This window comes from Condylura cristata, unplaced genomic scaffold, assembly GCF_000260355.1.
Source record: "Condylura cristata isolate star-nosed mole 26May11 unplaced genomic scaffold, ConCri1.0 scaffold00004, whole genome shotgun sequence".
Classification (NCBI taxonomy): domain Eukaryota; kingdom Metazoa; phylum Chordata; class Mammalia; order Eulipotyphla; family Talpidae; genus Condylura; species Condylura cristata.
Window position 1 is genome coordinate 6,086,098 of NW_004567105.1, and position 26,945 is coordinate 6,113,042.

Here is a 26,945-nt window from a genome sequence, read left to right on the forward strand (position 1 = left end):
GCTAGTACCTTCACTGGTCACGCCCTTGTTCTCCTCAGAGTCGTTCCCCTGGGAAAGGAGAGGCCGAGGTTAGCACTGACCCAGAGTGGCCCCCAGCTTGGGACCTGAAGCTTCCCCCTCTCCTGCCAAGGCCACACGAGGCCGTGGGGTCACCCGACTTCTAGCCTCAGACCTCCGCCTGCAGGACTCACAGGGCTGCTGGGAAACTAGGGCAGAAGGATCCACACAGGGTGCCTGGCTCGGGGGGCAGAGCCCAAAGGAGCCTCCTGAACCCTGGCTCTCTCCTTCCAGTGCCCAGAGGGCTGGACAGAGCAGCCCCTGGTGGGGGGGTGGGGGGGTGGTGGGGTGATAGCCAGAGAGTGAGGTCATGCAGGCTTCTGTGGTCTGACCTTGGGTAGAAACTCTGTCTTGGCCTCTTACAGAAAGGCGACCCCAGCCTGTAAGTGCCTGGGCACATGGTCTGGTCTGGAGAGGGGTGACGGTGCCAGGGAGGAACCCTGAGAAGCTGACGGCCCTTCCCCTCTCGGGGGACAGCGGGAGAGACTGCCTGGGCGCCTGCCTTGTCACCTCCTCCTCATCTGTAAAGTGGGGTGTGGGTGGTGTCCCCCACCCGGTGGCTGGAGGTCTGCTGAGCTTCCTGCCTCAGAGCAGGCTTGGGGCTCTCAGCCTCCGTCTCCCCTCCCCTTGGGCCTCACACAGGGCAGGGGAGGCTCCTGCAGCTGCAAGGGCTGTGGACTCCAGGCCCCTCCAGAAGGGAAGTGCCCAGGGGGGTGCGTGGGTGGAGGAGAGGGGCACTGCAGCGCTGCCCTCCACCCCGGGCTGGACCGCTGCCTTCCGGGCGTGGGCCGGAGCCTCTCCTCAGGGGCCGACTCACCACATCAGTGGACAGCCACTGCTCGATGTCCGCCATGAGGCTGGCCTGGGTGACGGGGATCTGGAAGGAAGGGCAGGGGTGAGGCGGGGAGTACGGGGCCTCGGCCAGGTGAGAGCAGGCTTCAGCCGGGCCCTGACGCCGCCGCCGTGGGCAAGCGAGCGCCCTGGAGCAGACTGCTGTGAAAGGAGACCAGAGTCTCGCGACTGCTCCCCGACCTCCCTGCCCCAGAGGGGGGCCCGTCATGTGCTGGCCAGACCCCGCGTCACGGGGCACGGACCCGGAGCCAAGCGCTGCGGCCCCTGTGGCCGGACTGATGCTTCCCTGTACTTTGCTCCTGGAGTCACGTTCCGGCAGTCCAGCGAGAAGCCTCGCCACTGGCCGGGCGGCGGCAGAGGCTTCCTCACGCGCCTCTGAGAAAGTTGCACCCTGATCCAGACCGATGAAGTTGCTTCAACCCCTCAAGCGAGCAGAGATGAAGGGGTCTAATAATCGCCTCTGCGCTCCCACAGGAGACGCACCGCCTTGCCATGGCTACCTGCAGATGCCGTGGGGCCAGGGCCCGCTGCTCCTGTCACGCCTGCGTGGCTCTGTGGCCCCAGGCAGGCAGGTGGCACCCATGTCACTGCGCCGGCCTTCTCCCGACTCCCAGCTCCCTCGTGGGGTTTCCAACATGGAAGTCAGTGAGCGCTGTCCAGGGCCGTGTGTGCACCCAGCAGCCTCAGCTCCATGCCCTCGCAGCCGCCAAGGCCCCTGGGCGTCGCTTCCCACCACCTCGCCCTGCCCGGGCGCAGAGCCCTGAGCTGTCAGCGGCCACCTCTTCCGCCAGCCTCTTCTCAACTCTCCTCTCCCGATTCCCTGGCCCTGCTGTCTCTGTCGCCCAGGGAGCCATTCGGCCTGTCCACTTACTGGGACAGAAATGGTCCCGCCTGAAGAGCATTCAGAAGCTAATTTAGGCTGGCGTGTGGGTGCTTCTCCACACAATCAAGCCATTCGGCGGGACTAAGCGGGTGTCGGGGTCTGCCTCTGGTCCCCTCTGCCCACGCCCCTGCAGACACACGAGCTGTCTCCAGAGAGGCAGTGGCTGGTTCCCACTGGGCCACGCGCCCTCCACACGCCCTCCACACCCCTCTCCCGCATTCCATCACCAACCACCGTAGCGCTGCTTGTCCTAGCGGCTAAATGAGGAAACAGGCCCAGGTGAGTGACACACAGCGGGCCTGCTGTGGAGTGGCGGGGGGGCCAGGCTGCTGCAGCCCCATCTCGGAGTTAGTCGGCCCCAGCTGACCCCTCCTCACTGTGAGGGTCTGAGCAGAGAACCTCCCTTCTCTCACCAGCCGTCTCCGCCTCCGACAAAACAGGACTGAACTCATGGGCCGCCAAGGGCGCTGGAGAGCCAGGCGAGGGGGGCGGTGGCCGCGCAGGGCCGCACCCGCTGGCTTTCCTGCTGGGCAGGCCGGGGCCGGACCCTGTGCTTACCGCTCCGGTGCTCTGCTGCCGGGCGTCCAAGGCACCAGCCAGGCCGTCCGCGGCTTGGGGCGCTTCGTACTTTACCCTGCAACAGAGGCCACCACCACGTTAGCGGCCGCCATCCCGGGCCTGCAGGGCCTGCCAGCCGTGGTGAGGCTGGGGCTGCTCAGGCGGCGGGCAGCGAGGGAGGGCCGTGCTCTGCTCCTGGATCTGGGGTCAGACGAGTGGCCTGTAGGACCGGCGTGGGCAGGGCTGGAGAGGTGAGGAGCCCCTGGCCCCAGGCCAGCACGGCGCTCCCCAACATCCACCACGAGTTTGGCTGGAAGCGGCAGAGTAGCGCCCGGCTCCGAGGCCTAGAGAACCGCGTCTACGGACGCTTCTCTGAGGGGCTCCCGCTGCCTCGCTTGACAACGGTGGTTCTGTCAGCTGCTGCGGAGGGGGCCTCCAGGGAGGCTGACGAGGAGGGAAGATCGGGCTGTGCCTGACCCAGAGGAGTGCTCGTTTGGGGCTCAGGAGCAGCGCCACTGTATCAGCTCTAACATGCCCGGGGAAAGGTGGGTGAGGCAGGCCCAGCGCCAAGAGCCCAGAGCGGGGGGTGCACCTCACACTCACAGGGGCAGTCTGTTCTTTCCTGACGACCCCGCCCTTCTGCTCTTCTGTCTCTCACACCCACGTGGCCTTCCCGGCAAGCTGGGCTCCCCTGGGGCCATGCTTGTGGGCTGGGCACACTCCATGCAGGAAGCCGCAGGCCACAGGGGCTGCAGACCCGGGCCCCCGCCCCATATGGAGACAGCCCGAGAGGCCGGCGTCAGGCCTCAGAAGAGACAGAGGCCCCGGGAGAAGTGACGTGTCCCGGGACAGTGACGTGGGCGAAGATGAGGAAGAGGACCTGGTTTCCCGCAAAGCTGACAGCCTCTGGCTTTGGCTCACCCAGATGCCTGAGTCGCTCTCCTAGGTGTGACAGTGGAAGCACCTGGTCAGCCGGAGAGGCCAAAGTTGTGCCAGGTGTGTTTGGGGCTAGAAACCGAGGAGCGGATGGGCACTGGCTCTCGGTTGGTGTGAGGGCACTGGCACAAGCTGGAGGCATGTGTGGGCCAGATGCCAGGTTTACAGAGAAGGACTCAGGAGCCCGGTGGCCAGGCAGATGGGAGGCTAAAGCCTAGTCAGGTGAGCAGGGCTAAAGGCCCAGCTGATGCCTGACACAGGCTGGCTAGGCAGGAGAACAAAGGGCAGCGGAACTAGATACGAGGCACCCTCCTTCCCCGCTGGGCACTGCTGGGTGGAAGTCAGGTCTCGGGGTGGGCCTGCAGAACCCGTGACTGCAAGGGTGCGCGATGCCTTTCGGCACACCTGCCCCACCCCGACACCTCACCCTCCCAGCCTCTGAGCCTTCCCGCATACCGTTCCTCTAGCTGGAAACGGCCTTCCTGACCCCCCAGTTTGCTGTCCAGCTCTGTGCCCTCTGCTGCATTCACACCAACTCCCGTCCCTTCACGAGAGCTCACACACTGCACAGCTCCCAAGCCGGCTGCCCTGGAGCGCGGGCTCTGGCCTGCTTCCTCACGCCCCCAGTGAGTGCTGCAAGGCCAGCCTCGGCCAGGCTGGGCAGCCGGGCCAGGTGCCTGTGGCTCCTGGATGGCCGGTGTGCTGCCTGCTGGGCCTATGTGGGCAGCAACCCTGTGAGCTGCGCGTCCCAGCGGCCTCATTAGCGTCCACCAGCAGCAGCTCGTGTGTCCCAAACTCCATGGCAACCTGAGGCTCGGCTCCTGCGCTGCCAACCGCAGACTTTGCCCCAGACTGAAGGCATAGCTCGCAGTCCGAGGCTGGCGATGAACCTGTGCACCCGGGCCAGCCGCAACTGCCAGCTCTGACCTGGACTAGCTGATGTGGATGGAGGTCCTGGCCCTCTGGTGGCCCGCTGACAGCTGTCAGAGACACCAGAATGACCCCAGGGAGTTGGGTGCTTCTTGGCGGTAATGCTGGCTGCTCACAGCTCAGCCTGGGTCATCAGGACAGGGCTGACAGGACACCAAGCTGACAGCTTCCTTTGATAAGCCTGGGTGCGGTCAGGCCTGGGAAGCTGAGTCAGGGGGCAGGCCCCAATGGACACATGGCTGCTGAAGGCAGCACCCTGGAGTGGGCAGTCCCCAGGGAAGCACAGACCCAGCTCCAGTGCAGGGGCAGAGGCTGACCCAAGCCAGGAGACAGGGAGCTGCCTGCAATTAGAGGTGGCCCGGGGTACAGTGCACGGAGGCGGCGCTGGGCTGGAGACTTGTGCTCAGGAGCAGACAGGCCTGGGCTCCCAAGCCAGCGGGGCCCAAAATATGCTGTCTGGTGACAGGCAAACGACCCAGCTGCTGAGGCCTGCTTCCTCATCTGATCAGGTGACGTGAGGCTGGGACACGCCAGTGGTCCCCAGGGCCAGAGGGGCGGGGGGTGGGCAGTTGTCTGTCCTGAGGCCACAGGACTCTCTGACCCCACTGGATGGACTTTGGGGACCTGGAGGAGGCTGCTTCCCGACAGGGAGTCACCCAAACTGCAGGGCCAGGGTATAGCCACGCCACTCACTCTTTGCGTTGGTCAGCCAGCGAGCTGCCCCGGGTCAGCGCAAACATGTCAAATTCGTCTTCCAGTCGGCCAGAAGCCTCCAGGGACTGCAGGCCAGCCCTCACACTGCTGGAGCCCAGGTCTGTGGGGACAGAAAGGCCACATGAAGGGCCCACCCCTGTCGTCACACACTGAGCATGGCGCAGCTGCTCCCTGCCAGGCCCGGGTTTGTTCCGAGAAGCAACAGGGTGGAGTGGGGACAGGCCACCCCTGGCTGGGGGACGGTGGGCCCACCTTCTCTATGGTGGGGATCCAGCCTTCCTCCTGGGGCTGACGGCAGGATGAGAACAGGGAGAGCTGCCCGCTCCCCCTGGCAGAGAGAGGCCTGAGCAGCAGGAAGTGGTCGCACGCAGTGTAACTGAGTTTTCTGAGAGTGCAGCTGGGATTAGCGACTCAAATAGGATTAGTTATTTCCCAGGGCTGGGCACGGGGCAGGCAACTGATGACACTGAAGCTAATCGCAGGGACGAGAGGGTGGCTGTGCGTGCACAGCGGGGCGCCGGGCTGAGACTGGCCCACCAGCGTCTCCAGCCCCGTGCCGCCCGGCGGGGGAGGCCCGCTCCTGCCATGCCAGCGAGGGGCAGAGGGGCGCAGGGCACTCAGGGCTGCCCAGCCCCACCCAGGTGATCCAGGCCCCGGGGAGCTCAGTGTTAAGGGGCAACCAGGGAGCCCTAAGGGGCTCAGGAGTTGTGGGCTGTGAGGAAGAGTCCCACTCTGAGTGCCCTGCTTCGCAGGGAGCCTCAGCTGGGGCGCTGGGGAGGAGACCAACGCTCTGCCGCTGGTGGTCCAGCTCCAACTGGCGGACAGGAGGGCGCAGGGGTGCCCACAGGCCCTAATGTGCCCTGGGCCAGGGTGCCGTGCTGCACTTACCCATTCCCGCCAGCTGGGAGGAGAGGCTGCCCGTGGCCTTGGGGTCAGGGCCCATGTCGATCAGGTCAGCTGCGCCCTCGGCCTCACCGGGAACCTGGAAGGCGAGATGCCGCTGTCATCCTCCCTGCTTCAGTCTCACCCCTCCAGCCCCGCGTGTCAGGCCCGTACCCGTGTTTAGAGCTGTCTCTAGGCCCCAGCAGCACATGGGGCTTCAGTGCTCTCACCCCCGGGAGGCTGGGCAGACCCTTGGGCATCGGCTCGTGCAGAGCCTGTTTACCTTAAAGGGACAGTGACAAAGTTAGAAGGGGACCCTCTCTGAGCCTGTTCAGGGTATCTGGGGTGGGCAGGGACCACACGTCCCCCCCCCCCCCCCCGACATTTCCACGACCAAGTCACAGAAAGAGGCCTTTACCTTGGCACTCTGGCCTGTCCGGAAGCGTTCAAACCTGCAAGACAGAACAGGGCTGCATTAAGGGGACAGACTAAGAGGCGCGGGCACAGCCCGGGGTCTCTCCACATGCGGGTCTCAGCACGAACTCGGTGCCCCACCGGGCTGACAGAGCACCCAGGGGACCCTGGAGAGATCCAGCTTATGTATGCTGCCGCCCCGGGGGACTGTGCACCCCGCAGATGGGCTGCCCATTAGATGGCTACTCTGGCCATGTCAGTACTAAACAAACAGGAACAGACTAGAACAGAAAACAGGAATGGAGGGGTGCCAGCGTCTGCACCCTCGGTACCCTATGGCGCAGGCACCACCCGAGTCTTGTTTTACAGGTGCTCTACCAGCACCTCTTCTCCCTTCTGCACGAGCACCTAAGAGCCCGTCTCAGCTCTGCCCAGATCCCGTAGGGCCACCTCCAAGGGGCCGCTCCCCTCCTCCCAGGGCACAACGACTGAGCCCACGCTTCTCCTGGGGAGCAGCTCTTAAACGGAATGAAGCCATGTGGGCATTCGCCGGTGGAGTCTCCCGGGCACACGGCCCCGAGTTCCTGCTCCCGGGACCCCTGAGCATCCTGTCAGTGCTGCCAGCTCGGGGCGCCTCACTGCTTTACTCTCCGTCGCCTCTGGAGCTACTCAATTATTAGGCGACTCGAACACATCTTTTTTTCTACGTAAGTTCTTCAGAAATGTTCTGTGTAACCTGCAAAAAGCCCTAACTCAGCTCAAGCGACCAGGCCCCGGTGACTGGCAGATGGGCTGCAGCAGCGCGCGCCACGAGGGGACACGCCAGGCCCTCTGCTGTGGCCAGGCCACCTTCACTGCCCTGGTGCTGGGCCGGCCGCAGGGTGCAGGGCTAGGAGAGAGGCGGTGCGCAGAGGAGGCTGGTGCTCACGCCCACACTGGGAGAAGAGCGCCGAGGGCACCACCTTGGGTGGCGGCCTCGCGTTTGTCAGGAAGGAGAGGGCGGTCAGGGGTGCGAACAGGACAGAGGGGAGGGAGAGGCGGGGCAGCGGTGAGGCCGGGGAGTGGGTGTGGGCTACCGTTCGTGGCGCAGGAACACGTTGTTGAGATTGTCGTTGACGATGAGCAACTCCTCTGTTAGCTGCTCGTTGGCGATCCGGGGGATGAGCTCCAGGACTCGCTGCTGCATGGCGCGGCACGTCCGGTGGAGCTCCTGCGGGAGGAGGAAGTGAGCCACCAGTCTCTGGGGCCCAGCGAGTCCTTCTCCAAAGGGTGGGCTCTGGCCTCAGCCCAAACTGCATTTCCAGGCCTCTAGGAGAGCTTTTGGGGTTCTATAAAAGCATCTGCATTTCGCTCCTATGTGTTCCCATCGACACTTAACACACAGGAGCGGCCAACACGCTGAGTGCTGCCGGGTTCACTCAGCTCTGCGCAGACTCCAGAACGGAGTCTGGCTGCTATCGTGGCTTAGCTGGAAATCAGGCTGCAAGATGGCTGAACAAACCCCACTTCCGGGTGTCATGGGGGGCTCCTGCAACTTTGTAAGCACAAGAAATGTCTACATGACTCCGACTACTACCCACAAGTCCCTGAAAATTACTATTCTAATTTCTTTAATGCCTTTTACTTTGGAGCAATCTGAGATTTTAAAAAACGTTGCCGAGACAGTGCAGAGAGTTCCTGCAAACCGCTCACCAGTGTCTCTCTGGCCTGGCGTAGTTCAAATGAACACGTCACACTGGTCCAACATCGCTATCCTGCTGACTGAACGGGAAGCCCCGGCCCGCACCGCGCAGCCAAGTACAGACACCGCTCAGTTTCAGCGGGTTTCCACTTAGAGCCCTTGTCGGAGCCCATCCGGGAGGCCATGTGGTGTCAGGAAGTGTTACAGGCTGGAACTTGTTTGGAGGGGTGCCGGCCTAATCATTTTCATTAGTAAGTCTAAGCGTTAGCTGGAGAGGTGCCTGGTCACGGCCCTGAGGTCCAGACAGCGGTCAGCCAACTGCGCCTGATGACCACACACTCCTCCCGGTGCTGTCCTCAGTTCTGGTTCTTGTTGGGACCTTGTCACCCCTTGGGGGCCCAGCTTTCTTGGTGCTCTGGGGAACTGACCTCCATGGAAAGGGAGCTGCCCCCACAAACACCCCTTCTGCTCCAGTCCCCCCAACCCACAGAGGGCATGGGACTGTGGAAATACTGCCCGGCACACAGGAGTGCACGCCCACAGCTCTGCCACCTCGGAGCCCCAGAACAGCTGTTCCTTCATCACAATGCCACAGGCTCTCTCTTGGGTCAGCCCATCGCCCCACCCCTCAGCTTTTCCTCAGCACAGTTTACTGGGAGCTGCTCTAGACTAGGCACAGGGAGGGGTGGTGGCCATGTTAGCTTTCCTGTCAAACTGGCAGGAAACAGGCACAAGAGGCTGTTTTGTTAGGTCCTGGACCCCAGTCTGACAGAGTCCCAAGTCCCTGGTTTTACCAGCTCCCGCCTGGACTGGAGTTTAGGGAACCGGGACAAACTGTGGCGTGAGCGGGGAACAAAGAGTCACCTGCGGGGTGGATGGCTCACCTGTAGCAGCTCGAGGTCTGCAGGCTCCGCCTGGGTGGGCACCAGCTCTGTCAGCATCTCAGACATCACCCGCACGTTCCCACTCACCATCTCCAGCTCGCTGCGCAGCTTCCCGATCTGAAACGACCCCCAGCCCTGTGAGACCGGAGCCAGTGCCGCCCACAGGGACGGGGCCCAAGGGCACCAAGGAGTGACCTGCCTCTAAGCTCACTCTAGGGGCACTAAAAGGCCAGGTCGGTCTCCCCTAGGCCCCCAGGACCCCCCTCTCAGGGGTAATACCGACCGTTACCATCTTCAAACAGGGGAGTCTGGTGTAGGGTGAGGCCAGAAGGGAAGAAGCTGAGGGTGAATGAAGCACAGGCCTGGAAGGGATGATCCAGCTAACGAGGCCCTGGAGGACAGCCCCTGGGGGTGGGGCCGCTTTGCTTCCCTCCTAGATAACAGGTAATTATCCTCTTCCCTCCTAGAATATGGAATTTCACCCTCTTCTAGAATACGATTCACGCTCTCCCGTCTCAGGGATGGGCTTTATCTGGCTCCAGAGGTCTGTTCCAGGCTTTTCCGAGGTTGAGTCTCAGCGCTGCCCCACATTGAGTATAACTCAGATTTGGGATTAAAAGGATGCTAGCAGGCTTTCCGCAATGGAAGCTTCCAGGTCTGGCTTAGGGCATCACTGTCTGTTCACACAGTGAGGTGGGGAGGCCACTGGTCAGGCCATGCTGTGGGCTCTGCAGGGGTTCAATCCCCCTCTGAACGCTGTGTCCCCTGGGAACATCCAGAAAGCTCCCAAAATGGATCTGAAAAGTCCTTGTATCATGGAATAGTGCTGGCACATTCTAAATCATGCGACCTAGTTGATTTCAGAAGTCACTTCACTATGTAAATTCCTGTTCCTGTCACAGTGGCTACCATCTGTGACCACCAACCGGGGCCAAGCACTTACTGTATCCTACTAATTTCCCTCTCCAAGAGCCTTCCGAGGTGGGCAGCGCTACCCCACTACCCCAGGTATGAGGGTGACAGGGAGCTCAGACACAGCTGGCACACCCTCTGTGGGCCAGGGACACCTCCCCAGACCCACAAAACGTCAGTGCCTTTGTCTCACAGACACTCTAGATACATGAGTGGAAAAATTACTGCTCCCAAGCCCAGGTCCGACGGGACCTCATTATAAGGAGTCTGGGAGTTACATCACCGCCGGTCTAGAAGTAAGCATGCCCGCGACAGAGGCTGTGACGGGAAGCCGAGGTGAGATGCTGTGTTTAGCAAGAACCTTCCACCCACAGGTGTGATCGGTCTTACTTCGCACAGGTGCTAGACCAGGCAAACTCATTAAAATCATAACTCGCTCAGATAAATTCTGACACACAGGGAGATTTTTACAACTGTTTACGCATTTGTAATTATTTTAGCCAGACAGCAAAATTTTTCTAGGACTACTGAAACTTTAGGGGTGACCTCCTAACTCTGAGGGTGATTTTCTAACTCTAGGGGTGACCTCCTAACCCGAGGGGCGATTTCCTAACTTGCTACCAGCTCAGCAGTCTCGCCTCCAGGAGGCGGGCTGTGGAAGTGGCTGCTGTAATTTCTAAGCAATGCTGCACAAGAGGCCTGCAGGTGCACGCCCCCACTTAGCCGATGTGACGGGCCTCAAGTTTGCAAACGGGCTCAAAAATAGGCACCCCACAGCCATGTCTGAGAGACTGGGTTGCCCCAACACCGGTGGCGGCTTTGCAGGTACCCCAGAGAGTGATGCCCCGACACGGCTGTGTCCCCCAGCCCAGGAAGGGGAAGCTGAGGGCTGGCGCTGGGCCAGATGCGCCTGGTGGAGAGGGGTCAGCCTGGCAAGGCGGCCAGCAGGCCTGGGCAGGCCGCTCCGGCCCATCCTCGTCATCTCCCACCACCCACACCGCTTTGGGGCTTCTCAGCGCCAGGGCTTTGAAAGCATTTTGTCTTGGGTAGATAATTTTCTAACTTTTTAGCCAGCTCCTCTGCTCAGACAAAATCTTACACGCGCTCAGAAGCGACTGCACAGGCGCAGGCGAGCCTCTGGGCTTGAGGGCCACACGCTGGGCGCTTCTCTCCTTGGTGCCCCGGAGCTCCATGGAGAAGGGTGTGGGGACGGCACGGGACGGGCCAGGCCTCTGTGGGCTCAGACTCTCTCAGGAGCTGTGTGGCTGGGCAGGTGACCTTGCCTCAGCCTCACCTCCAAGTGGAAGAACAGTGCCTGCCCGCAGGGCTGTGTGAGGCCATGGCAGAGCTCGGCCATGTACCGGCGTCACTGCTGACCCCCAGGGCTCCGCACAGCCAGGCCTGCAGGCGGCCACACCACAGCGCTTGTGTAAAGTCCTCCGTGACGTCTGCAGAGCCACACGGCCTCATGACCCACTTCCCGACACCCCGTGGCTGAGGGAGCGCGACTGCACCGACGGCCTGTGAGTGTGGGACAGGCCCGGCCCCTGCCCTGCCGCGGCTACCTGGCTGGCGGCTGGCTCACCTGCTCGGGGGTCGGCATGATGGATATGTCGCTGGGGAGAACGGCAGGGGCAGGCGGAGGGACGGCGTGCTGACTGGAGTCTCCTTGATGACTGGCATCGGTGCCCACTGAATTCTGTGCCGATGTTGTCTCTGAGCTGAACACAGTCTAGAGGGCCAAAACCAGGGACAGTGAGGCCAGATGGTCAGGCCAACAGGAAGTAGCTGCAGAAAGTCGTTTTGCTGGTTACTCCTCCTCCCCTCCACTGCTGCCCAACCGGCTGGGCATCCTCACCCTCTGGGGCGTGTGGATGGGTGACAGCATGTCCAGGTCGGTCATCGGGAACTCCAGGCCCTTCCTCCGCAGGTCCTCGTAGACAGTGACCACGCCTGTCAGATCGGGCGAGCTGCGGAACGCGTCAGCCCAGGACTGAGAGGGGACAAGGGACACAGCCAGTAACCACTCTCACTGCCGCCCCTGCAGCCACTGCCCCGCAGCACAAGTTCCCTTCCTCAGCTGCTGGTCCCCTGGCTACCTCACAGGGACAGCAAGGCCCACAGCTGACAAACACCCCCCCGCCAGGTCAGAGGATGGCCCCGCCCGAGACACCGGGAAGCGAACAGGGACGACAGCCTCCGGGCCCCGCACCTGGATGAGGTTGAGCACTTTGTCGTGCACGATGGTGGGGGGGTTGTTCTTGGGCAGGATGGTCCTCACCAGCACGCCCTCCACGAAGTCCTGGCTGGCCACCAGCACGTGGAAGCGGTGCCCACAATTCTTGACACAGGTTTCCAAGACCTGGGGGCCGTGAGCACCATCAGAGGGAGGGGGTGCCCACACCTCCACCTCGCAGCTGCTCATGTCTCAGAACGGCAGCCGCACAGAGGATGGGGGTTTCTGAGGCGACACCTCGCAACACCCAGAAGCAGGGACATCCCCAGGGTTCCGAACTTGTTGCCTGGGCAGAGGGACACACTAGGAGGAGGGGCCTGGCGAGGGACCCCAGTGCCCACTCAGTCCTGTCCGAATGCAGTTTCTGAGGAAGAGGGCGCTCCCGTGGAAACTAGAGTGAACTTTCTATCAAACGGTGGCCCTCCTGCTTGAGAAAAAGGCACTGACTGCCCCTTCCCACTCCTCACCCCCACCTCCCTGCAGGAGCGGCCTTTGCCTGTAAGTGTGTCTGGCTTCACCAGACGCAGATGTTGATGGGGCTGGACAGAGCACTCTCGTCCCCACTCCCAGGACAAAGCAGTGGGCAGCGAGGATGCCCACTCGGGCCCAGGCCTTCTGATATGGGTAAGGGCTTTCTCAGCTGCCGGCATCTGCTTTATACTCGTTTCTCAGGGAGTCCATGGGCCAGTCAACACCCAGTTCTCTCACACCTCCCCCAGAGATGCCGGGCTCACTGGACGTCGATGTCACCTGGCCCAGGCTTCCCAGGCCAGGAGGCCGGAGCAGTCTCTGCTGTCTTGGAAGAGGAGTCGCAGGGTGGCTGGGAGCCCGGCTGGGCCTGAGGGGAGGTCACTCTGGTCGACTGTGGTCCTGCCATGGACAGGCAGATGGGTGGAGAGACAGGGCACTCACCGTGAGAGCCAGCATCACCTCGTGGAAGTTCTTATTCCCTGCGATTCTCTTCTTCACTGCTCGGAAGGCATCTTTGGGACTGGGCAGAAAGACAGAGGGAAGGACGGGCTGAGGTGGGAAGTGGCTTGTCCCCTGCGGCAGCTGCCTGAGACGGGCGCCCCGGAGACTGGAAGTCTGGGTCACTGTCCTGTGCCATCCCTGTGCTGTGTGGTCAGGCGCTAACAGCCGGCTCTTCCTGCCCACCAATCCTGCCCTGCCGCCTAGCAGGGGTCTGCGATGGGTAGTCCCTGGAATTCCTGCGCCAGAACCCCTCTCGCGGAAGGTTTGTTTGTCAAAACTGTAGAACTCTGCCCCCCCCAACACCCCCTGAACCCAGCTCTCAAGGAGTCTGTGCACTTACTGCGACAGGCCGGCCCCCAACATGGCCACGTGCAGGCGGCACAAGCAGTGAGACGGGGCCCCGCTGCTGTGCCCCACCCCCTGGCCCAGTGCCCAGCACCAGAGGTGCCCAGATCCCCGGCGCCCATTCTGCCCACATAACACAATCCTCCAAGGCCAGGGAGCGACTTTCAGCCCGACGCCCCAGGCCTTCCCGGGGCTCCCTGAGGATCCGGCTCCTGCTCTCTCGGTGGCCTGGCCCGCTAGCCACCGCTGTCTCTACTGGACACAGGTGCCAGCACCCCCACCGCGTGGCCAGCCTGTGGCGCACGGCCGGAACATGGCGGGGACACAAGGTGCCCGCTGCCACGGCACTCTCCCGAGGCCTCGGTGTCCACACCTCCTGGGCTCTGCCCGCAGGCCAGCTGGGTCACCGTGGCGGGACCAGAGGACGAAGCGGATCCTGCTCCAAGTGCAGATCCTGGTGCGGGGCTCGGAGGCCTGGTCTGGCTGTCTCCCCACTGCTGGGCTCGCCGTCACGCCCCTCCCTCCCCCCTTCCCTGGCTTGTCGGGACAGTAAGCCACAGGCCCCTGTGCTCCCCCACAGCCTTGGATTTATGGAGGAGAATGTCAAAGACCTTGGCCTTTGAGGACTAAGGCCCAGGGGGTAAAGCAACCGTTCTTGCGTTCTTGCCTGGGTGGGGCTCAGCTGACCTGCGCGGCCCCTCCCAGCGCCGGGGCCTTACCCTTCCTCAGTCTCGTTGATGATGTCACAGATCTCCATGTTGAGGGCCCAGTCCTCGCTCTGCAGGGAGCCATCGGTAGCTTTCTCTGAGGAGAAGACACCACAATCACGAAGGTGGGAAGGGCCCCAGAGGGCCCCAAAAAGTAAGGTGGGGAAGTATAGTGAGGGGGGCAGGGAGGGGCGGGGAAGGAAGACAGTGCTGCTTTCTTGCTCAGGCACTATGGGAACGGTTTGACCGACACGGTCCTCTTGGGTCACTCAGTCCTCTAGTGCCAGGGGAGGCGGGGCGCCACGGGCCCTGGTGGCCGAGGCCCAGCGTGCCAGACGGGGCAGTGGGGACAGGACCGCGGGTCTGGCCTCAGACTGCTTGTTTTGGACATGACGATGCACAGACAGTGCTCATCCGTGCAGTTCCACAGTGGCAGGCGATGCACTGCACGCCACTGCCTCTGGAGATCAGAGAACACATTTGTGGTGCAGCGAGTGAGACCCTGTGCCCTGGCACTGACTCCTGACTGGCTCCAGGCATGGGGTGTTGGCACACCTGCTGGCACAGCCTCGCTGGCACAGCCTCTGGTCTGTCATCTGCCCAGAGTGCTGGGAGGACCAGGCACGAGACCTCACTAGCCCACGTGCTTGTAGAGCAGCCCGCTCCCTGTCCAGTGTCCACAGGATGGCTGAGTCTCGGGGTGAGGGGGGCTCCGAGGGGCAGGCTGACCCCCTGATCGCTGCAGTTACTGACGTGGGGCTGCGCCAGGCTCGAGGGTGGAGTGTGGCCCGTCCTTGGGAGCCCAGCGAAGCGGAGGCACGCTGCGCCCGGCCTGCCTGCGGGCAGTCTCCTGTGGGCAGTGCGCTCTTCCAGGCCGCAGGGTCCATCAGCAGGGCAACGCCCGGCTGGGCCGCAGCGTCGGCGCCCTCGGTTGGCTTCGGGAACTTCGGTGTCGAACTGGGCCAGACTCCTTGGGACTTGCCTTGGACCCTCCGGTCGGACAGAGGCCAGGGTGGTCGGGACACATGCCAGGCAGCCGAGGCCTCCAGGTATGGACCCGCAGCCGGGCAGGCTGGCAGGTGGGCTCCTCCCACGACAGGCTGAGGGAGCCTTCGCTATGCCGCTCTCCCCGCCCTTGGGACCCGCCTCCACTCAGCCACACAGCAGACAGAGCCACCACGCAAGCGCTCCCTGAGCAGAGGGGGCTGGGCCCTACTTTTCAGGGCTGGGGGAGGTGGCCGGCAGTGGCCAAGCAACTAAAAGAGCCCCAGTCACATGGGCTAAAATATCCATCGTCAGCCTCCTGCCACGGGAAGCCGCTGACGCCTGCGGATGCCGCTCTGGACTGAGTCGCCCAGCTCCCTGCCCTCCGCCACTGCCCGGCCGGCATCCCCTCCCCCTCACAGCTCCCCCTCGTCCCCACCAGCCGTCCTCTGTGCTGCCTGGCATGAACTTTCCAAAACTTGGAAGTGGCCATGCCCCTCCTGTGCCGGATGGGCCGCCTGGCCCCTGGCTGGCCCACACACCTTTCTGCAGTGACGAGATTGTCACCTCCCTGGTGGCAGAAACAGGCACCGTCACTTAGTGCAGAACTGACTTTGGTCCTCTTACTCGATGAGGTGTCCACTGTGGCCCGTCTCGCTCCTGAAGACGAGGCAGGGAGCGGGCACAGGCAGCGAGGTGGGAGCGTGGTGACCCCGCTGCCCAGTCTCTCTGCAGGCACCCTGCCCTCTCCTCCTGGCAAGCAAGCCTCTCGTCAGCTCCTCCCCTCACGACCTCCCAGAGACCCCTGAAATATGGGCCCTCCGGCTGGGGTGGAAGGGTTAGACCGTGGAGGAACAGCAATTGGGCTGCTCAGAGGCACCGGCATCTTCCTACGGCAGAGGAATGGCACCCCCGGGGACAAGGTGGGATGGGGGTCCCGGACACGGTCGATGCCAACCTGAGCAGCGCCACCAGAGGATTCAGGCTTTGGGGGAGCACGGATCAGGGCTGGTTTCAGTCAGCGTCAACAGAAAGGAGGGAGGCAGAAGAGACACAAGGGCCCGAGCAGCTGTGGCGGGAGGAGGCACACGGCCAGCTCCGGCAGTCACCCCCCGCCGGCTGCCCTCCCCCTGGGACGGACCAGCCCGCCGAGGCAGGGCTCCTCCAGCGCTTCACAGGGAGCGTGCGCCTCCATCGGGCGAGAATCCAGACCCACAGGAACCTGGAGATATTTGCTTGGGTTCTGTTTGAGCCGCAGCAACGCGGCGTGCTATTTCAGGAAGGGGAAGACAGCGCCGACAGCGGCTGCCGCGTCGAGCAGAATGAAAAGCGGCGTCTGCGCTGCTGGCGGCGCCCTGGCACGCCCAGGGCAGCAGTCTGCGGAGCCAGCCCGCACACTTTCACCTGCACGAGGCTGCAGGCCACGGCCGAGAGCTGGCAGTCCGGGGCCGGTCTGTGTCGCCGGGAGCCTGTCCTCTCTGCGCCGGTCTCGTGCAGACAGCCCACCCTGGGGGCCCCAGAGAGCTGGCCTGGCACGCTGGCAGCACAGCGCGTTGGCAGTGGCACGGTCTAAGGAGCAGGATGAGTCCCCACCCCCCGGCTAACTGGGACCCCAGGGGCTGAGGTCCAGGCCCTCGGAGTCACGTCCTCTCAGCACAGAGGGCTGCCTGCCTCATGAGACAGTTCTCAGCAGGCAGCAGCCGCCACGCACCGAGACTGGGACTCGGCTGACAGAGAGAGCGGTCACACAGACTCCAGCTCCAGCCCTGCGCCCTCCTGGGAGGGGTGGAGCTGGATGCTGATGTCCCCTCGGCCCCCACAGGCCTTTCTTCCTCAGTCGGGAGCAGGCCACAGAGGAGGGTGCTGATGCTGACCGCCTCACCACCTGCTCACTCCCCAGCCTCAGTGCGCACTGGGCACGGTCCTTGGCACCCCACGTCTCAGTCATCCCGACCGCACACCTGAGACAGAGGCTGGATAAACTGAGGACACAGAGAAGCCAGTGATCTGCCCAATGTCACAGCCTATAGGCTGCAGAGCAGATTCAAGCCCGAAGGCCCTGGTCCCTGTCCGCTCTCACCCTCCGTGGCTGTGCCCCTCCTAAGTGTCCCTCCTTTGTCCTGAGGGCCCCGAGAGTCATCAGTGACCAGGTCGCCCCGGGAGTTCACAGTCCAGTGGGAGGGCGCAGGACGCCACAGCACACAACCGTGCCCGCGGACAGGAGGGGCGCCCGGCTGGTGGAGAGGAGGCCCGGCTGCAGGCGCACTCTGTGCTCCAGGAAGCCCCTGCGCCCTCTGGGGGCGAGGAGTAGCCTCGCCGCTGGCACTCAGGGCTGCGCCTACCCCACCCCCCTACCCCCGGTCCCGCGTGGGTTGTTCCTGCTTCCTTAGTCGCCACTCCAAGTCCCCCTGGGCCCACCTGGCAGCTCTTCCTTGTGCCCACCAACCAGCCTGGCGCCGAGAGACATGGTCTGTGATGGCCCTGCCGACCCCAGCAGCCCCAGCCCCACCCTGGACCGGCCAGCCAGGGGCAGGTTAGTGTGCAGGACCAGGGGAGCACGTGGCTGAGCGACAGAAGAGCCAGGGTATGATGCACCAGCTCGGGCTCCCCAGGCCCTCTGAGGGTTCCTCTGCGAGCAACACCCCAACACAGGCTGCTTTAGGACCTCTGGGCCCACATTTACTGAATGCCTGTTTTCACCCTAGAAGCCACTGACTCACCCCCTCAGAGGAACCACAGTAGCCTTTGTAATTTCTTTCTAGTCTTAACTATCTTCAGACTTAAAAAAAAAAAAGGCCATCTGCAATTTAGTTTCTTAAGTGTGTGCTGGTACCGTGGCTACTGCTTGCTTGTTTTTAAGTCAGAATCCTACCGAGTACCTTTTAGAGACACACCGAAGCGTGCCTGAGTGCGACGGCATGATGCTTGGAGTGTGCCGTAAGCAGTGGCCGGCGTCTCCTCACCACGCCCTCCGCCCGCCCATGTCCTCCTGGCCCCTTCCCTGTGCTGCACCCCGCCATCTGATCTCCCTGCCACACGCTCCGGGCACCTACTGTGTGTCCACTCCCATGCCAGGTGCTAGAGGGCCATGAGGACCAGCCCTGCCCCGCAGGAGGAGCTCTGACAGCTGCAGGACGCGTCCAGACAAGGGAGGAGACCGAGGCCAGCTCAGTGCTGCGTGAGCCACAGGAAAGGGGTGGCCACCCACAGAGGGGTCCTGGAGGCTTCAGGGAGGAGGTGGCATCTGAGCTGAGTGTGCAGAGTTGCTAAGTCGGCGAGGGTGGGGAGGGACATTCTGCTGGGGGAATGGCTACCCAGGGGATGAATCAGTGATGAGTCACCGAGGATGATGGGAAGAGGGCTGTGGAGAAGGAAGCTGCAGCGGGAGGAAAGGCAGCGCTGAGGCGGGGACCGGCCCAGGAGCCTGGAGGAGGCAAAGGTCCAGAGGAGGAAGCAGGTTGCTCGGGAACAAATGCCCCGATCAGGACAGCCGCTCAGCCCTGTCCTGATCAGTCAGGCGGGGCCACAGCCAGACCTGGGGGGCAGGCTCATCCCAGCGGCCGCTGCCCTTCCTCCCTCTTCCTTATCTTCCCCACTGCCACTGCCAGGGCCTGGTTCTGACCCCTCTGGGCAGGAGACGGGCAGCTTCCCTCTGGGGCGCCCTCTGGCGCGGGAGAGGAAAGCCCTCGCCCTCTTTCTCCCGCCTGCCCCGCAAGCGTGGGAAAATGGTGCCATGAGCCTGGGCAGGGAATCAACATGCTAAGGATAGAGAAAGACAGGGCTGGGTGTCGAACGGACATCACTGAGCTGCCAACCGAGCCTGAAACTGCACCTCAGGCCGCGCGGGAAGCCACGCACCCACGCCAAGGCCCCCAGGCGACCGCGCCCCTCTGGGTACCGAATTCCAGCCGCCCTGGCTCCCCACAGGCCTGTGCTACAGGCAAGCTCTGCCTAGACCCCAAATGATGCCAGGTTTCCCCAAGGCTGGCTGGCAGGATGTGGTTGCCCCACTTCCTCTTCCCACCAGCTCAGGTCTGTGCCACCGTCTGGGCCTCCTTCCAGGAACGCTCCTCCCGCCGTGCCTCGCCGCCCGAACCCCTGCTGCTAAGTTCAGCTCAAGGGCTAGTCTTCACAGCGTCCTGAGCCCTCAGAGGGCTGCCCTTTACCCACCCTTCACCCATGGCGCTGGCATGGACCACGGCTACCAGAGGTGTCCAGTGAACTCGCCAACGCAACCTACAGGACTGGTTCCTGTCTGTCTCTCCCAGCAGGCTGCGGCTCGAGCCGTGTCCTCTGCAGCGGCCAGGGCCCGCTGTGAGAAAGCCCCTCGCACATGCTGGCTGAATGACTGAGTCCCTCCCTAACCTATCACCCACGTGAGCATCCTAACTCCTGAGACCACACCCTGGACACAACCTCTGGAGGCTCTGCCACCCTGGAAAGCGGCCCACGCCACATGGCTCCCCTCCCATGCAGGCTGGCAGACCTGCACCCACGCAGCCTGTGGCCCACACTGGCCCACAGGACCCAGCTTTTTAGTCCTGCAGCCGGAAGTGGGCCTGCGTCGGGGTTCTGGCCACTGTCATGCGCCGCAGTCTCCTGGGGAGGTTCTGCTCTCCCGTGATGGCAGTCAGGAACAGTGGCAGGGCCCCTTCACCTGCGCTTGGCACGAGCACAAAGAGGAGGCAGATTCAGAAAGGAGACGAACACAGAAAGAACCACCACGAAGACATTCATTCTAGACGGGTCCTCGCCACGTTAACACGAGTCTCATTGTCACTGAAGGGAAAGCACCATGTCTCTCTCAATTCTGAGGGGAAGCACTGAGGTGGCCACGGTCCAATCCTGACTTGAGCATTGACTAGCTGTGTGACCGAGAGAGAATTCCTTAATCAAAATTTTAGTGCCTGTTTCTCCTCTGCAGAATGAGGTAACCTAAAGCACTCACCTTCCAGGGCTGCGTGTGGGGGAGTGAGAGCGTGCACTCTGGCACCTGGCACAGAGCAAGCACCAAAACTAACTTAGGGTTTGAAAATGTCCACCACTCCAACAAGATAGATTTTTAAATCACATATATGAGAAAGTCATTTACTTTTCAGCCAGCAAACTGTCTTGAAGCTTATTTTCTAAATGAGCAACTCTTTCCAGACCTGGCATGGAAAGTTGAGGCAGCTTCCTAGGTTGCTGGGCAGTCCTTCCTCAAGACTCTTGTGCTGCTCCCTGGCTATTTTGTAACCACAGGCCACAAGAGGAACTCTAAAGGCCTTACAGAAGGCATTACTTCTGCAACCCACAATTGAAAAGCCAAAGTAACTATCTATATATAGCACCTAACTGATTAAAAACTTCAGTTGGGGAAGGCAGCTGTTGGCACATCCAGGTAAGAGGAAGCTTGGTGGGGACAGAGCGTGTGAGGGAGGAGGACATGTTCTTTTTTGCCTCCCCACTTGTGACTGTTAGAGGCGCTTGGGACAGCCCTAACGCTCTCTAGCTCTCTCTCTCTCCATCTCCCATCTCTGTGTATCAAGAGAGGTTTGTTTTAAGACCGTGGCTCTGGCCTGGTGGAGGCTGGGCAAGTTCAAACTCTCTGAGGTAGAGCAGCAGCCTGGGACCCAACGGCGTCCCAGGCAGAGTGCCCTCCTCTGGAGTGAGGCCTTCGAGGGGCTGGATGAGGCCCACCCACCCCGCATAGTCGCCCGCTCTACTCCAAGTTCACTCATGCACATGTAACCTCGAGAAGAACCAAACATCTGGGCGCCAAGTCAACACACAAAGCTCTGGGCGCCCGCCCATAAAGCTTACACAGCACCCCTTGAGTCCCGGGGCAGGTCAGGGTTAACTAGGCAGCTTCAAGGACAGCACGGGCAGGGACTTCGGGGAGTTCAAGAGACTTCTGAGGTAAGGGCAGAGAAATTCAGGGGGGCCATGAGGGCAGTACATTTTCAGACTAAAATTTAAGGCTACTTGGGACAGTAAATTTTAAGAGTCCTTGGCCAGGGCAGGTAAAAAGAAAAACTCTAAGATAAGAGCTGAGGAAATGGGCGCCTCTACCCAGAGTCTGGCCACCAGGAGAAGAGGCAGTCACAAATAGGATGATGCGCTTTTGGAATCGAGAAAGAAGGCTTCAGATCTCCCCAGGCAGGGCCCCGAAGAGCATCTTTTGCCGCTCCCTGGCAACGCTGCCTCGGAGTCACTACTTTTGCTGTTTTCCTCTAAGTAAACTTTAAATTCTTACCTTCTTGAATGAACATTGCTTCTCTCTGCTTACTAAGCTAAAAAGCCTACAAATTCCTTTTTAAGGGTCCATGGGACAAGAACCTATGATGGTTCAAGGGCTAAATTAACCACGCACAGCCATTCCACCATCAAACAGCTTCTGACAGAACTTGTCTGTCTGTTCTCAACTCTCTGGTCACAGCCTCAGTGGCCTGGCGGGCCCTCTCCCTGCTCTTCCCTTTCTTCCTCTACTGCCCTCAGGGGCGAAGCCTGAAGCCTGCCAGGCGGTTGCCCCAGGTACGTTGCCCCAGGTACGCCGCGGGCTGCCTCACTGCCAGCTTTCCCAAGTCCTCTGAGGTCCCTCAAAGGTTCTGTCGCTTGCCTGGGGACACGGCAGGGAAAGTGAGGAGCTGGCACCTGAACCAAATCTTTGACGCAGGGTCCAAATGTTGAACCTATTCAGGCTGCACACGTCTGAGGGGCCGGAATGTGCTTCCGGGATCATGTCAGGTGGGTTCACAGACAGACTCACACTTTGTGAGTGCGGATTTGCCTTAATGTGGCGCAGGGAGAAAAAGGCAAGTCAGGAGCTGGCTCATTAAAGTCACAGCTTAAAGAATATAATCACTCAAGACGAAGTGAAATTTTAAAAGGTGAGCTGATAAGAACTGAAGGCAGCACCGGGCTAGCCAAGGACCACGGAGGTGCAGTCTGGACAGGAGACAGGACCTGGACAGGACCGGGCCTGGCTCGTCCTCCTTGTAGGGAGCTAAAGAGTTAACTTGACTGACCCCCATTTTTCACAGGGGGATTCAGCCCAAGCTAATCAGAACACAATAAGGGTTTTTGTTTTTTTCTAAAACCAGAAGAGCGGAAATCTGGGGATTCTCTCTACTTCTTTGAGCTCAGTGAGGGAACAAAACCTATTCAGCAGTCCAGCCCCGGGCCAGGCAGGATCTCATTCCCCAGAGAGAAGGCCCCACCCACAGCCTGCCTGGAACCTGACCTGTCCTGATGGGGCCACACAGCCAGTGACTGCTCTTTGCCAGACTCTGAGAGCAGCACAGAGGCTGACAGAGGCAGGGCCGTGGGGTGGCACTTGGCTCTGCCACTAATTCAGACCATGCTCCGGCCAAGAGGGCGCCCCCGCGACATCACTGGCTAACTATGACCCACCTGTCCACACTGTCTGGCAGCCAGCAGGCCCAGTGCTTCCCAACACCTTACAAGCCCACCTGAGAGGGGCTCTGGTTACCCTTGTTTTCCAGGACAGAGGCTAATGGACTTGCTGTAGGTAACAAAGATGAAGCAGAGGCAGGACTCGGCCGTCTGGTCTGGCTCAGGGCTCACCCTGCCTGGCTGTGTACCATACCAGGCTGCGGCTGACAGTCCTCGTTCTCCTCAAACACAGATGGGTGCACGGGGGAGGTGCGGCTTCATGTGTGTGGGCTCAAGTGAAATTCGGACCTGGAGCTGGGGGGCACCTGCAAGAATCTCAAGGAGGTGCTTGGGACCCCACTCCAAAGAACACTGCCCTCTATCATTCTGGAGGACGAGTTGGTTTAACCCAGAGATCTGCAAACTGTGAACCCTGACTTAGGGGGCCGGTCCCCAGTACAGTGTCTTGTTTACAGCTTATGGTCAGAGACCCGGCTGGGGTCGGACTGCGCTGGCAGCCAGAATGGAAAACGGGCTACCCTCTGACATCGGCCAGCGTCAGCCAGCTCTGTCCTCAGAGAATACCGGGGACGGGCTTTGAAATCCTTGGAGAGGAGTCCTATGTCAACATTAACTCCTCCTAATTATCTGGGATCCTCTTAGCCACAGGCTGCTACCCTTGGGATCCTATCGAGCGCCTGGAGACACAAGTCATGAACATCTTAATCAGGAACCCCAACCTTTGAATAATCTAGAACAATGACACTAGATCTTGGAGGGCTGCACTAAAGTTTATCCCAACAAACTCAGATCACTCAGCGAGGGTTGGGGAGGTGGGGGGCGAGGTTAGAGAGGACTTGCCCGCAGCTGATGAACCTGGGTCCAGACGCCACGCCCTAAGAGCTACGGGGCCCAGGGAAGCAATACCCGCCTTCACACTTATTTTCTGTAAAATGGGGAGAAAGTGAACCCGGAGGGTCGTGGTGCACATTAATACCTAGGATACTAGCGCGGCACCTGCAAGTGCATTGGTCACAGAATACACCTTCCTGTTCTGGCTTCCCTCTTCCCAGCTGCCAAGTACCGAAGTACTTGCTGTGGGTCCCCGTGCTCGGGAAGTGCAGCCCGGCCGTGGGCACACATGACTATCAGCAGAGGGAACTGTGCTTTTCAGTGGGCTAATGGCGGTGGGAATGACAAAACAAGCCGCTGTTTCCCGCCCTCTGGGTACTGCCCAAGTGCTCTCTGGGGAAGCAGCTCGCTTCATGCTCATGGGTGCCTAGCCAGTGCAGGCGGTTATAGTCCCCAGGACACCGAGAAAGACACGATGGCTCAGAGTCACAGGGGAGCTGTGTGACAGGAGCACAGAGGAGCAGTGGTTGGCTCTGAGCAGGGAAGGCCTCACGGAGGAGGGGATAGTCACTGGGGCTTTGAAGGATGCACACAGGAGCGGGCACAGCCGGCCAAGGGGAAAGCAGCACAGAGGTGTGTGTGGAGGATAAGTGCCCTGGATGAGCACCAGAAGCAGCTCAGGGCACAGGGAGGCCAGTCCTCAGGGCTCTGTTCTCAGAAAGAAGTTAGTGGCAGTAGACTTGAGATCATTTTACCCCTGTAGTAAGAGGGACCAGGCTTATGGAAATATAAGCAGTAATCTAGATCATCAACAGTCATACCCCACAGTCCGTCCCGCTCCTTAGATAACTGAGGACACTAACAACTGGTAGCTAATCTTCGCTTCATTCTGCCTCTAGACTCAGCGTTGGTTCACATGTCAGTGGCTCTGGGGAGCTCCTCTCTGTGCACTATGAATGCACTGGTCGTGGCGAATGACAGACTCTACCTGCCCCTCTCATCTGTCTACCTGGGTGACTCGAAGGAAACAAACGAGACAAAGGTTTTCAACGTGTGGGTCCCAATGCTGGGAACCTCTAGAAATGCACATTGCTGGAGCCATCCCAGACTCACAGAGCTGGAAACACAGGGATGAGGCCCTACCTCCTGGCTTTACCAAGTCCTCCGGGGATTCAGAGGAGGACCTCGAGTTAGGAAGTCCCCAAGGTCAAGACCCTTCCAAGAGCAAAATTTGGTTTGAGTTTTAAGGTGTTCTGATTTAGTAAATTCTCTCTGGACAAAGTATTTCGTGCTTAGGCAAAGCAACCCTTTAGGGTTAGAGGAGAAACTAACTTTTCATTGATCAGCCACGTCCAGAGCCCAGGTGACATTTTTTTTTCTTTTTTTAAGATACATTATTTATACATACAAGAACTGGGGTACAGACCAGAGGTGCAGGGGCAGTGAGAGGATTTACCAGAGACAGAGTTGGGAGCAGAACAGGCAGATCAAGTGAAATACACTGCCGAGGGGAGCAGCGGGGAGACAGGAGAGGTCTGTTGCACAATGCAGGTCACATCTGGGGCTGGGGACCCAACTGTGCTGCAGTGGCTATGACAGCTTCATAGAGCTGTGTTTTAACCTGCTGTGACATCAGGGAGGGCCCCCAGCTGACATTTTCAAAAAAGCCTTAGGAATAGTGTTTGACTTTGAAGGTCAGATTTTTTTAAGTAGGAAGTCTCGAACTTGGCATGTGATAAAAGCAGTGGTAACTGCAGTTGGAGAAATAAAGATGGGAGAAGAGTGGCTTCTCCTTTCAGCTCCAAAACAATGACTCACTGGTTGTGTGTGTGTGTAGTGTGATGGGGACAGGAGAGGGTTCAAGAGGCCAGGGTTCTGGGAGAGCAGCTTCCTGATGTGTAAATCCTGCACGGCCACCCACCTCTGATTACAAAACCGCAGAAGAGACACAAACAGCCATGCTGACGATTACAAGAGCATTGGGTGGAGGGACTTCAGTGAAGTTCGGCTACTGAGACAATAAGAATGGAAAGAATGTTCTGTCTGAAGGATCCAAATTCTCCATTCCGGACTTCAGGCTAAAACCCTCAACAAGATGGAGGGTTCCAGAGCACTGCCTGTGGTTTCTTCAGATAAAAAGGGGTGCACCCCCAGTGTCCCTTGACACCTGTTTGCTGCTTGGGCCATGACCTGGGGGTGGCCCCAGGTTGCTGCGGCAGAGTGAATCCCTGCCAGGCCCAGCCATTTCCAGGCATTCCCACCTTCACTTTGTGGTATCTCAGTAACAATGATCATACACAACGCCACGTTCTGCACTGGCCACCCGCCAGGCACTGCTTTAAGGCTTTATATTTGTTAAGGAATTAAATCTTCACAGCAATCCCAAAGAGGCAGAAACCATTATTCCCTAATTACAGGTGAGGCAACCCAGTCACAGAACTAGTCGTCTGTCCCCAGAGACTAGGAGAGTCAGGAGAGGGCTGAGTAAGCTGGGCCACGCAGCCCGAGTGGTCGGCTGTCCCATCTACCAAGAGTAAGCGCGGACGAATCAGCTGGATTCTAAGATCACCCCCAGCTCCAAGGGAAGACGCCTCTCTGCGGCCGATCTGCCGTGGCCGGTGAGAGCAACCAGAGCAGGCACGTCCTGAGACCTGGGCCCGCCTAGCCGCGGGCTCTCCCGCTGTGGCCCGGGCCGGGCGGAGGCGGTGCCGCCTGACCCCACCCGCCCAGACGCCAAGCCCTGGTCCCACGGGTCTAGGAGAATGGACTTCATTCAGGTCCTTCTCAGGTATCCGTGTCCGGAAAGCCCGGCGACCAGGAAGGAGATCACAAGAACGCAGCCGGCGCCACTCGGGCCGGGATCAGCCGCGGAGCGCAAGGACACCCAACACGTAGTCCCTTTAACCTCCAAAACTTTGTCCCAGGATTCACGACCCCGGCAACCGCGCTCAGGCTGAGCCGGTGCCCCGCCCTCTCTCTCTACCTATTGGCGGCCGTAGGCATCCATCACAAGCTGAGTCCTCCTAAAGGGCCGCGGCTCTTGTCAATCAAGGTGGGCGGGAGAAAAGGCGGGGCCAGGCCGGGGAGAGACACGCCAGCTCCGTCGCCTCCCCGCCTCCCTCGGGTGTGTGACTGGGGATCTGGGGCGCCCCCAGGGTCGGAGCCGGGCACGGAGCTCTGCGGCGAGGCTGTGCGGGGCTCCTGAGACTCACCGATGCGTTGTCCCACCGGAGAGCTGAACGGGTTCCCCAGGAGAAAGTCCATCGCCACGGCTGCTGCCGCCACCGAGCCGGGGAATCAGCTGACAGCAACCGCCAGCGCCGCCGAACCGTCACGTGACGCGCCGGACGGCCCGCGAGGAGGCGCGGCGGGGCGGGGCGCTGGGAGTCCGGTGCGCGGCCGCGGGCCACGCCCCTGACGTGAGGGCCCGGCGCCTCGAGGCGGAGGGCGATGACCTCACGGCGTCTTCCTGCAGTGGACGGACGTCACGCTCCGCTGGAGGGACGGCACGGGGCGTGGCCCCCGGCCAAGCCCCACGGGGGCGTGGTTTGGTACTCTGCCTGTGGGGAAAGTCGGTCTGAGCCGGCAAATGACCTGGGTAAGGTTTCTCTGCAAACCCCGCAGCGGCCCCCACCCCTGACTCCGGCTGAGTGCACACCCACCCCATCGAGGGACAGCCTTTGGCTTGGGGTCTCCCTGGCAGGATAGTATTCTGCGTCGGTCTCCCCGCGAAAAGATGCGCCCAGCCTGTACTCCCTCAAATAGGAGGCAC

At 60.9% G+C, this 26,945-nt stretch overlaps 1 protein-coding gene across 1 annotated transcript in view; it reads right to left on the minus strand.

The window, feature by feature from the left end:
* TOM1 (target of myb1 (chicken)) overlaps positions 1–26,511 on the minus strand; it is a 26,929-nt gene extending 418 nt beyond the window's left edge. The window contains exons 1-14 of the mRNA XM_004675705.2: positions 26,386–26,511; positions 13,976–14,060; positions 12,852–12,930; positions 11,916–12,065; positions 11,562–11,696; positions 11,289–11,435; positions 8,792–8,908; positions 7,303–7,436; positions 6,231–6,264; positions 5,819–5,912; positions 4,910–5,030; positions 2,351–2,426; positions 875–934; positions 9–48 (exon numbers count right to left, since the gene is read on the minus strand). Of these exons, the coding sequence (XP_004675762.2) occupies positions 9–48; positions 875–934; positions 2,351–2,426; positions 4,910–5,030; positions 5,819–5,912; positions 6,231–6,264; positions 7,303–7,436; positions 8,792–8,908; positions 11,289–11,435; positions 11,562–11,696; positions 11,916–12,065; positions 12,852–12,930; positions 13,976–14,060; positions 26,386–26,437 (1,324 nt within the window). The 5' untranslated portion in view covers positions 26,438–26,511. The remainder of the gene's footprint in view (positions 1–8; positions 49–874; positions 935–2,350; positions 2,427–4,909; positions 5,031–5,818; positions 5,913–6,230; positions 6,265–7,302; positions 7,437–8,791; positions 8,909–11,288; positions 11,436–11,561; positions 11,697–11,915; positions 12,066–12,851; positions 12,931–13,975; positions 14,061–26,385) is intronic.
* Between the last annotated feature and the right edge of the window lie 434 nt (positions 26,512–26,945).